At 38.6% G+C, this 11,602-nt stretch overlaps 2 protein-coding genes across 3 annotated transcripts in view; one reads left to right on the top strand and one right to left on the bottom strand.

The window, feature by feature from the left end:
• The window catches only part of LOC131102992 (ras-related protein Rab-26-like), a 41,798-nt gene extending 38,040 nt beyond the window's left edge, over positions 1-3,758 (top strand). The window contains exons 7-9 of the mRNA XM_058048778.2: positions 1,011-1,067; positions 1,148-1,224; positions 2,297-3,758. Of these exons, the coding sequence (XP_057904761.1) occupies positions 1,011-1,067; positions 1,148-1,224; positions 2,297-2,396 (234 nt within the window). The 3' untranslated portion in view covers positions 2,397-3,758. The remainder of the gene's footprint in view (positions 1-1,010; positions 1,068-1,147; positions 1,225-2,296) is intronic.
• Positions 3,759-4,666: 908 nt separating this feature from the next.
• LOC131102990 (arf-GAP with dual PH domain-containing protein 1-like) lies at positions 4,667-11,361 on the bottom strand. 2 transcript variants are annotated; one of them, XM_058048775.2, is made up of 11 exons: positions 11,154-11,361; positions 10,225-10,355; positions 10,001-10,092; positions 9,141-9,223; positions 6,766-6,878; positions 6,378-6,524; positions 6,225-6,308; positions 5,282-5,344; positions 5,125-5,196; positions 4,819-5,047; positions 4,667-4,751 (listed from the first exon to the last, which is right to left on the bottom strand). In XM_058048775.2, exons 1-11 carry the CDS (start codon positions 11,242-11,244, stop codon positions 4,723-4,725), a joined length of 1,134 nt encoding a protein of 377 aa, XP_057904758.2. In that variant the 5' UTR covers positions 11,245-11,361; the 3' UTR covers positions 4,667-4,722. The 2 variants fall into 2 exon arrangements, with proteins under 2 accessions (XP_057904758.2, XP_057904759.2); XM_058048776.2 differs by lacking the exon at positions 11,154-11,361 and adding an exon at positions 10,433-10,628.
• Positions 11,362-11,602: the final 241 nt, after the last annotated feature.

Here is an 11,602-nt window from a genome sequence, read left to right as displayed (position 1 = left end):
ACTGAGACCTATAAATAACAAAATTAAATATGTCATATTGTATATTGGGCTGCACGGTGTTCAAGTGGTTAGCGCACAGACGTCACAGCTAGGAGACCATGGTTCAATTCCACCCTCGACCATCTCTGGATTTTCTCCGGGTACTCCGGTTTCCTCCCACACAGAACTCCACCTATACTTTGACCGAAACATGCTAACTTCTGGCGGCACGGCGGTCGAGTGGTTAGCGTGCAGACCTCACAGCTAGGAGACCAGGGTTCAATTCCACCCTCGGAATTTGGGTTTGTGTGGGTTTTCTGCGGGTACTCCGGTTTCCTCCCACATTCCAAAAACATGCTAGGTTAATTAGCGACTCCAAATTGTCCATAGGTATGAATGTGAGTGTGAATGGTTGTTTGTCTATATGTGCCCTGTGATTGGCTGGCCACCTGACCAGGGTGTACCCCGCCTCTCGCCTGAAAACAGCTGGGATAGGCTCCAGCAACCCCGCGGCCTTCGTGAGGAAAAGCGGTAGAAAATGAATGAATATTGTATATTGAAATTATACAACACACAATCATAATTTCTAAGAAAAGTAGGCTTCGCTACACATCTTAAAATGAATCACTATCCACTGAATGGTTGCCGGGTCCGATGGCGTTCCCAAAAGTAGAATTTTAGTCATTTTTAGCTCCCACGCCTCCACCAGCTCATTTGCAAATATCACCCATATCTCTCAACGACGACAATTCCTATTCCTCCTTCTCAGCGGAACAGATGCCTGAGCTTCATCGCACACACACACACACACACACACACACACACACACACACCTCCGTGTCAGCCCTTAAATTAGCATCCTGGGAGCCCGTTTTGACTCATTATTACCTGCATGCCAACCACGGCTGTTATGTAAACTGTGGACAAAATAGCCGGCCAGTGTCCACAGCTGGTGGGTGTGCATATGCTTACACGTCGGCTCATTAGTGTTTTTTTGTTTTTTTTAACATGCTTTGTCCTGCTTTCTCCAGGCGGATGCCACTCATGAGAGGGTGGTGAAGAGAGAAGACGGCGAAAGGCTGGCAAAGGTGAGGCTGTTTGAACTTTACATTTCTATGATGATTTCTCCCTCCATGACATACTGCGATATCTTTTTATGACCGGGCAGGAGTTTGGGGTTCCTTTCATGGAGACCAGCGCCAGGTCGGGTCTCAATGTGGACTTGGCCTTCACTGCTGTGGCCAGGTGAGTACACACCCTGTTACCTTCTCCCATGCTCACCCACACACTTTATAGCGGCAAAAGCAGTTTAAAACACTCACAAAATAAAAATACACTCAATTACATGTGCAAAGTGGATTTCAGGGGGGGAATGGCCGCTAAAAATAAAAAAAACACTAGGAGGTAGATGCCAGGCAAAAATATTAATTTAGTTGAAATATTTGTGATAACAAAATAGTTTTGTAATTGTATATATTTATAATTTATGTATTTATGTAAACTTGAATTTTACAGTTTAAAAATGTCATTTTTATTTTTAATTAAAAAAATTACTACCAGAAAATTACTTTTAATATTTCAACCAAAATATTTCAGCCAGGCAAAAATATAAATTTAATTGAAATATTTGTGATAAAAAAATGTTTTGTAATTGTATATATTTATAATTTATAAATATATATTTAATATTGTAAACTTGAATTTTACAGTTTAAAAATGTCATTTTTATTTTTAATTAAAGAAATTACTACCAGAAAATTACTTTTAATATTTCAACCAAAAATTATTCATTTAATGACATTTAATATTGGAAATTTATATTACAAAATTTCCAAAAATAATTCATAATTTTTTGACTGTATTTTACTATTTTTATTTGTCATTTTAAAATTGCTTTCAGTCAAATTCTGTTGAATTTTTGAAATCCATGCTATAATAATCAAATATTTGTATGTACATATCAAGAAAAAAGATGACAAATATTTCCAACCTATTTAGATTTCATAGCAAACCAAATAGACGTCAAAATATCCATACATTTTGGGTTCCAACCATCGAGTGGAGAAACGCTGATCTGTTCTGTCTTGGGTTGAAAAAAGTCTGAAAAAGATGAGTCGTCTTATATTTAGAGTATAGAGAGGGTTGAGCCCAACAATTTCTTCCGAGGAGCTCCAGAGGTTTTCTTCCTGTCGCACACGAGTGACCTGGAGAAATGTAGTTGTTGCACACGGACAGAAGAGGTTGGACAAGCTGGCAAAATGAGGGAAGGTTTTGTGTGTCTCAGGGTGAAAATCCTAAATGTCTTCTTGCGTCTCAGGGAGCTCAAGCATCGTTCTGCGAAGGATCCAAGTGAAAACTTTAAGCTGCAGGAGTACGTCAGCAAGGAGGTTCAGAGCGCCGGCTGCTGCAGGTCCTAAGGAGGTCTCCTCAGCAAGTTCAAGTCCAAGTTGAATAAAATCAGAGACTCTTTGTTAAGAACATCCGTTAAGCTCAAGTTGAACCTTCCACCATCTTGACAACGTGCTTTTCTTCGAGACTACAATCCTTGCTGTCGCTCAGTTCAGTTCAATTGGCTTTTACATTTTGGACACACCGTACGCTACATGTTTTTCATTGGACGCTCACGTTAGAGAGCACGGCTTCTCAGTTCTTGTCATCCTGGAAAAAGTCAGCTTCGATAGAGCTCAAGGCAAGCTTAAAAATACATTCGCTAAATCTACTTCACAGCATAATCATGGTAAAATACTTCAATACAAAAAATAAACACAAATAAGTACTCAATAATACGATTATAAATCGAAGAAATAATTTTAAAAAATCATAAATAATGAAATATACTAATGGAATTAATAGCAGGACCTACCAAACAAAAATGACAGTTCATTCATATTTCATTGTATGTGTTTGGATTGTTTTTTATTGTATTAAATCGTGAGCATAATAAAAATGATCATGGCAATCATGGTCATAATACAAATAATGATTACATACTTAAATACATAGTAAATAATACAAACCAATTAAATACATATAAGAAATAAATACCAATAAGTAAAATAAGATATAATAACTACAAAAATAAAATATTTGTACATACCAAGGAAGAAGATTAATTAAAATATTTTCAAAAATGTGTAAGTAAAAACACATAATATTTTATTTGACTTATCTACAACTCACCAGAAAGAAAGAGCGGTCAGTGGCAGTGGTAAATAATCATAAAAATAATAATAATAAGTCATAAAGCCACCATGTTGGACTAATGCATCATGAATCAACTTCTGCTCTCAGCTTGTGTCTTTCTTGTACTCTGCTGCCCCCTTGCGGTGGGCAGCTGCTGTGTTGGAACATTTTTTCAACATTAATAAATAAATGCAGCTTCTTCGAATGTATATAAGCTATTTAAAAATATATATGTATGTACTATTGATACATTTGTGTGTAAATATTCATGTTGGTGCATGTGAAAATGTTCAAAGAGGCCAGATAGCTACAGAATGAAGTATTATATGGACGAATGTGTACATTGCAGTGTATAATAATGACTTTAATGGTTGCATAACCACGGTGGTACAATGCATTGTCACTGTAAGTGCTTACGTACGTATGTATGTATACGAGTCAGTAACGTCATGCGGTGTTATTCACATTTTTCTACACTTGCTTTCGTCGTAGAAATAAATTTGACATGCAGTATTTCCTGTACTTTCTCATGTTGGTAACATCTCTTGTGACGAGTGGAACTCAGATTGTACAATAAAAACACAGTATTTACACCTGCTGGACAAATGTGGAACTGCTATGATTTCTTTTCAAACGTAAGGAAACTTATTTATATGCTGTATATTTTAATTATATATTATATCATGACATTTAAAGGATCTTAAAGGAGCAAATAATGTACAGTGTATATAATAATAGGCAGTGTTCACACCTTTACACTAATCATTTACTACAGGGGTGTCTAAAGTGCGGCTGAAGGGCCGCTTATGGCACACAAACGTGTTTTTATCAGCCCCCAAATACAATTTAAATACTAAAAATACATTTTTACAACAGACAAAATATTAGTAGAATAAACATATTATTTGTAATTATTTAAATTTTAATTGTTTTAATTTTATTTTAAATAATTTTAATTATTTTAAGTTTTAACAACTGAAGAAGTAGGTTGCAATTTTAGAAACATTAGGTTGGGGAAAGGTTATAATTTTAGGATTAAAGTCAAAATTTGGTAAGAAAAAAGGGAAAATAGGTAGAAGCAGAAAAAAGTTGAAATATTTGGGGAAAAAAGGCAAAAATAATATTAATATGCCTTCTAAAATACACAAATACAAAGCAAAACAGAAAAAATTGAAAAAAGAGCAGTAATTTTTCATGAAAATCAAAATATAATTAATATAATTATATAATTATATAATAATAATAATAATAATAATAATAATAATAATAATAATAATAATAATAATAATAATAATAATAATAATAATAATAATAATAAAGACCTCCTACTGCAAGATAATAGGTACTGTGTGTAAAAGAAAGTCAAAACAATAATAAAGTCAAAATATGATGACATATAAAGACATCATATTCCAAGATAATGAGAACGGGAATAAAGTTGTTGAAATATGTTTGCTCCCCCATCCCGAATACTGAACTGTACCCGTACTCGATGTCCTCCGGCTTCCTGATGGTGTGGCGTTGAAGTACGTTCTCTGTGTGGCCGGTCCACCAGCGTCATCATGGTTTGTGCTTAAAGTAGGCCTCCTCTACGAGTGGAAAAGCAAACGGTGGTAAAGAGCCCGAGGCCAGCCACGTAGCCTTAGATCAGAGTACCTGCGTACTCCCGAGGTAGCATGGGTCGGTCCACGACGGTCTGGAAGGCGGCCATCCACTCGCTCTGATCCTCCTCACTCTCACACGCAAAAAGAAACTTCCTGTCCGGGGTGACGATGGTGATCCCCTGCTGCCAGTGGTGGCTCTGGACGCCCGCGGGAAGACCCGGTAAAACGTTGTAGCCGTTTTCCTTGCTGCCGATGAAGACTTCGCCCCGTGCGTAGGCGTCCTTTGCGAGCAAAGACGTTTGTGTTATGAAGGATGACAGCACACCAGCTCATCAACGTCCAGTGCTGAGTGAGGTACCAGCGGGTCTTTGAAGTACATCAGCCTCCTGTCGTCCATTGTGAACCATCTCTTCTTAAAGCCTTCCGTGTGCTGGGGTTGGAGGGGGTGAAGGGGGGGTGCCAGGCCAGAAGGATTAGAAACCATTCCATCGAGGAGAAAAAAATAAAACCGTCACCTTTGGCCCCGTCTTCTCCATGAATCCTTCCTTGGTGTAGTTCCTGGTTAGCTTGGGCAGCAGCTAAACAAAACACGGATATGGGCTCATTTCCGTTTGGACTGCTGGCTTTCCATATTTCATTGGAATATTTGTCTGGAAGATGGCGCTGCTTTTTCCCACTCAAAGCAGGCAGCAAAATGTCTTCATCGCTTCAACGGCTTCATTTGCTCTTCTTATTCAACGTTTCTCACATTCAGGTTTTACCTTTTAGAAAAATTATATTCTGAGCATCTTATCTTATAAACACTCTTACTGTTGGATGATTTCTATATAATAATAAAATACTACATATTTAATATTGTATATTGCCATATGTATACAAATATTTTTTTGTTTTTTATTTTATTTTTATTTTTTTAATTATATTGTTTATGTTTTATGTTATTAGTCTATGTATATTTTAATTTCATATAAATGTATATTTTCTGGAAAAATTATTTTATTAAATGTAATTAACAGAATTTTGTACAGAATTTTTTGTTAGTAGAAATAAAATTAAAAAGTGTAAAATATAAATATTAATAAAAATAATTAAATAAATAAATAAAAATATACTTATACTCATACTAATTATTAATAAATAATTATTAATACATATTTTAAAATGTATTTATAGAATAATAATATTTATGATAATATTGAATTGCTTTTTGTGTATCATGTATTTTATTTTAATTTATTCATACTAATTGATATTTATTTTTGCCATTAATAATATTATTGGCCATTAATAGTATTAATGGCAATGAAAATCTGTCATTTTATTGTAGTTCATAAAAAAATGTCAGTTCCCCAAAAACTGTCGTACAGACATTTTTTGTCAGTAAAAAATAAAATAAATGTGCCCAATCATGACCCATCTCAGCAACTAATAATAATAATAATAATAATGCTTGCTTACGTCAGCGGTGGGGGCACCCGGGAAGGCCACCTGCAGGTAATGAAGCCTGGCGGCTCTGATGGCGTTGAACCAGTCCACCATTTCCTTCCAAAAAGAGAAGACAATACCATGATGGTTGCCACGTGACGCCGGCGTCGTCCTGCGGCACCTCACCTTGCCATCCTGGTGGTAAAGGAAGATGTTCCGAGTGCTGTTGTCCTTCAGGTAGGTCACCTGAAGGCCGTGAGCCGTGCCGATCTTAGCCGGCTGGAAGGTGGCGTTGACCGTGCTGATGTTTATTACGGCCTTCGGCTCTCTGGCCTGTAGGAGAATCACGGATATTTGTTGTTCTAATTTTTTGTTGTCATATTCAATTTCAATTAAAAACTATTTAAAAAATAATACTTATTATTCTAATAATAATAATTAGCCACTAGGTGTCACTAGTAATACACACGGCCCGACAGGCTTTATGATTTGTTTACTTATTTAGCTCACAGCAGGCACAAAACTAAGAATAAAAATAATACAAATAGTCATCATCATGTGTGAAGAAACTCACATCCTGCTTGGTGAAATACTTCAAAACCCCCTCAGCTTCCGACAGGATGAATTTTCGGTTGAGGTACTGTGCGTTGTCGCGTCCTCGTTTCCATAGAAACCCCTCCCGGTGGCCTGACAAAAAAAAAAAAAAAACATGCTTACACCCAAACAGCCATATTCAAACTTTATTTACTTACATCAGGGGTCTCCAAGATGTGGCAGGCCGGCTTGTATTGGCGCGTGGCGCATTGTAAAAATCAAATTGTCCATATTGTGAATGATTGTTTGTCTATATGTGCCCTGCCGTTGGCTGGCCACCAGTCCAGGGTGTACCCAGCTTCTCGCCCAAAGACAGCTGGGATAGGCTCCAGCATACCCGTGACCCTAGTGAGGATAAGCGGTATAGGAAATGGATCGATGTTCCAGTAATAGCTAATAGGCTAATTATATGGATGAAAAATGTTGCCAGGCTGCACGGCGGTCGAGTGGTTAGCGCGCAGAAGACCTCACAGCTAGGAGACCTGAGTTCAAATCCCACCCTCGGCCATCTCTGTGTGGAGTTTGCATGTTCTCCCCGTGCATGCGTGGGTTTTCTCCGGTTTGCTCCCACATTCCAAAAACATGCTAGGTTAATTAGCGACTCCAAATTGTCCATAGGTATGAATGTGAGTGTGAATGGTTGTTTGTCTATAGTCCATTCCAGGGTGTACCCCGCCTCTCGCCCAAAGACAGCTAGCATAGGCTCCAGCACCCCCCGCGACCCTTGTGAGGACAAGCGGTAGAAAATGAATGAATGAAAAATGTTGCCTTTAAATGAAGCATGCTTAAAAACACACAATGACACTTTTATCACTTATCCTTCATGGGACGCGTCTATGCCTTCTACTTAAGTCCTTATTTATTCCCTTTAAGCTCTTCTTCCTCTCACACACACACACAGGACAGTGTGAGCAAACCAGAAATTGCGCTGCAGGAAGCCGAGTGTTATCATTGCCACACACACTTAAACCACACAAACATGTGAAGTCGTAATGATGTGATACAATACATAACATAGACGTACACTCTTTATTTTTATGTTGCAGTGAAAATGAAAAGGAAAAAGATATGATGTATAATCGCTGGGATGAATAGGATTATTTTTCCAGGCAGGGCCACATTTTGGAAAATGAAGGGATGCAACTTTGATATTGAGTAAAGCATCAAATGTAGAGTAAATACGTTACACCAGAGGTGGGCAAACTACGGCCCCGGGGCCACATGTAAACCCCCAAGCGTTTGAATTTGGCCCGCCAGTTGCTTTTTAAGTATTTTAACTTTTAACATACAAACTGGCAACATGACTTGCAAGTCGGATGTCTTATTTAGTAAAAAAAAAAATGTAATTAAATTAAATTACATAATTTGATGTGGTCTGATGTTTAAAGTGTTGAAAAAAGGGATAGTATAGCACTTTTACAGATAAAAAATAGACAAATAATTCAAGAAAAATTATAAGCATAAAATAGTGTGTGTGTGTATCTTAAATATATGTTCTGGTCCGCCGGACAATTTTGTTAACTCAATGCGGCCCACGAGTCAAAATATTTGCCCACCCCTGCGTTACACATTACACATGATGCTCGTTTCTTCCTATTATTGCTGCTGTTATTATTTTTTCATTTGGAATTTCTTCTTAAATAATTTTTAGAAAACTTTGTTGAGATCAAAAGTCCGGTCACTCACACACACCAGTCACCTGAAGATGTTGGGAACTGCGGCATCGTTACTGTGTTTCCCAAATCTAACAGATATAATGTGTGGTAATGTTCAATGAAAATAACTAAAGCATACAAAAGAGGTCCTTCTTCCTCAAGGGGGTGGGGGGGCGAGTGGAGCACGACACGACATGAGACAAGGGCACACAATGGAGGAATTGAGCAGTCATGGGACTCCCTAATAATACGTCCTTATCTTAACCCATCGTAAGTCCAAAAAAGTACTACACGTTCTCCTTTAAACAAAATCATCCATAAAAATGAAAGCATCAAAGCATCATTATGGGTGATGGCAGGTTATTTTATATTTTGTTTTGGGGTTTTTTTGTATTTTTATCAGATTGCAAAAGTGTAACGATAACCACAGAACCAGAAATGGTGCAGACCCAGCAAAGCGCCTGGCTGCTCATTACAATATGAGCTGTCAGTTCAGCTTTTATGATGGCAACATAAATCCTTTTAGTTAAGTACTTATACTGTGAATGCTTTACTGTGCATGTCCTTATAGTGTACTGTATATGTACGTACAGTGTGAATGGTTTTACGGGATATCTCCCCAACAATGACATATACTGTAAGTCCAAGTAGAAGGTTTGATAATGTGAAGGAGATTTAAAGTGTAAAAGAGTATTCATACCTGCTGAGTAAGGTTCCTGTTGACCCCCAGGCATGAACTCCTTCCGCTCGTATTTGGCACGAATCCATTGATCTCTCAGGAGCCTGCAAGACAAGTGTCGTGTTTGTGGGGGGGTTTTATGTGTTGTGTGGTTGCGTATTTTATTTTATTTTATTTTATTTTATTTTATTTTATTTTATTTTATTTTATTTTATTTTATTTTCTACCGCTTTTCCTCACAAGGGTCACGGGGGTGCTGGAGCCTATCCCAGCTGTCTTGGAGCAAGAGGCTGGGTACACCCTTGACTGACTGGTCGCTAGCCAACCACAGGGCACATATAGACAAACAACCATTCACACTCACATTCATACCTATAGACAATTTGGAGTCGCCAATTAACCTAGCATGTTTTTGGAATGTGGGAGGAAACCGGAGTACCCGGAGAAAACCCACGCATGCACGGGGAGAACATGCAAACTCCACACAAAGATGGCCGAGGGTGGAATTGAACCCTGGTCTCGTAGCTGTGAAGTCTGCGCGCTAACCACTCAATCGCCGTGCAGCTTTAATTTTATTTTATTTTGAAATATATTTCAACCCCTTCACGGCAATGTAATTCTGTTATCGAAGTGTATTTATTGGTTCCTTACATGACACAAGCCGGCGGGGCTTGTGTCATGTAAGGAACCAATAAAAGCCCCGCCCCTCTGCTGACATTCATGGAAATTGGTTGACATTCATCAAGAAAACATTTTATTTCTGGATTTATTATTACACTTTATTTGAATGCATTTTTAATTGTTGCATTTGTACACTGTGCATGTTTATTTTATTTGTAAATGTAAAAAATAAATAAATTTGAAAAGGAGAGGTCACTTACGCACAATCTTTATGGCTGGGCTGGTAGTAGAAGGCGGGCACTGCGTGTTCATATTTGTCCTTGGCAGCGAGGTTACCCACAGAGTCCATAAACTGCAAAAGGAAGGAAGAGCAGGATGATGCTTGCATGTGATACACTATCTTGGTGCACGCTTGCTTGCTTGCTTGCTTGCTTTGTACACCAGCACACACATTATAACAACACACACACACACACACACAAACCTCCAGTTGAGAGGTGGTCCATGGATCCAGCAGGAGGGATTTGACTTTACTGATCTGTGCAATGTTTCTGTGGAGGCCTGAGCAGCTGTGGCACACAAACACACCCAGGGTGTATGATGCCCACTCTGGATCTGCAACACACACATAAACACACACGTGTTGTGACATTTGAAAAAGCACCGCTGGTGTTTGTCAGCTTCCTTCTGACCTCAGCATGTCTCATGACTCGGCTTCTTGCATTTCTCAAGCAGTCAGTGTGTATCAATCATCATTATAGAGAGAGATAGGCTACACGGTGGACGAGTGGTTAGCGCGCAGGCCGCACAGCTAGGAGACCAAAGTTCGATTCCACCTGTCTACCAGGGACTCCGGTTTCCTCCCACATTCCAAAAACATGCTCAGTTAATTGGCATCTCCAAATTGTCCATAGGTATGAATGTGAATGGTTGTTTGTCGATATGTGCCCTGTGATTGGCTGGCCACCAGTCAGTCAAGGGTGTACCCCGCCTCCCGCCCGAAGACAGCCCGGATAGGCTCCAGCACCCCCGCGACCCTCGTGAGCATAAGCGGTAGGAAACGAATGAATGAACGAAAGATAGAGAAATATTCCAACATTTTGATTAAGTTATTTGGCAACATTGGTGTGTAAAATATTACAAACAAACATAGTATCGGAGTCAATCCAAAGCGACCATTATTATCCTTGTAAAGATATCCTTTTTCATGTTATTATTCAATGCAGGTGTACAAAATGGAGTGGTCGGCTCGTGCACACAAATGAGAGCAAAACAAAAATACAACGGTATTTCTTCACGAAAATAATAGCAACGGTAGCACCCACAGTGTATAAAAACTAAATGTATATATTACAAACATTAATGTAGTATTTCAGCTCTAATTTTGTCCCAAAGAAGCACCTAAGAATCTACCTGCAGCTCCGCAGTCGGCGCACGTTCCATTTCCGGGTTTGTCCACCAGTTCCCGCACACGTTTTCTGTTGGTTTCTGCTTCGGAAAACATCGTCAAAGCAACCGGGCTCCGTGGGTAAAAGACTCAAACCTTCCGTACACCGACAAGATGTAGGCGGTACACGGCCTGGAGAGAACATCTAAAGCGACTGTCTTCTCAGAAGTTAGTGAATGGATGGATGGAAGAGGTGTATCCATACTGTGACTTTGGGGAGTTAGTGGCCTCTAGTGGACAGAGTCGTACATTGTCTCCACACTGGACATACCGTAGTAGTATAGTTTCCTGTTTATATTCATACACTGTACTGTATTAACATGGATGCATAATCATTTTAAATATTTGAATTGATTTCCCCTTATAAGTTTGCATTTAGCTTGAAAGGTGGCTAATTTAAGCTAATATAAAATAA

The sequence above is a fragment of the Doryrhamphus excisus genome, linkage group LG16 (genome assembly GCF_037039965.1).
Source record: "Doryrhamphus excisus strain RoL-2023G ecotype Guam linkage group LG16, RoL_Dexc_Guam_v1.1, whole genome shotgun sequence".
NCBI classification, from domain to species: Eukaryota; Metazoa; Chordata; class Actinopteri; order Syngnathiformes; family Syngnathidae; genus Doryrhamphus; species Doryrhamphus excisus.
This window is presented reverse-complemented; position numbering and strand designations above follow the sequence as displayed.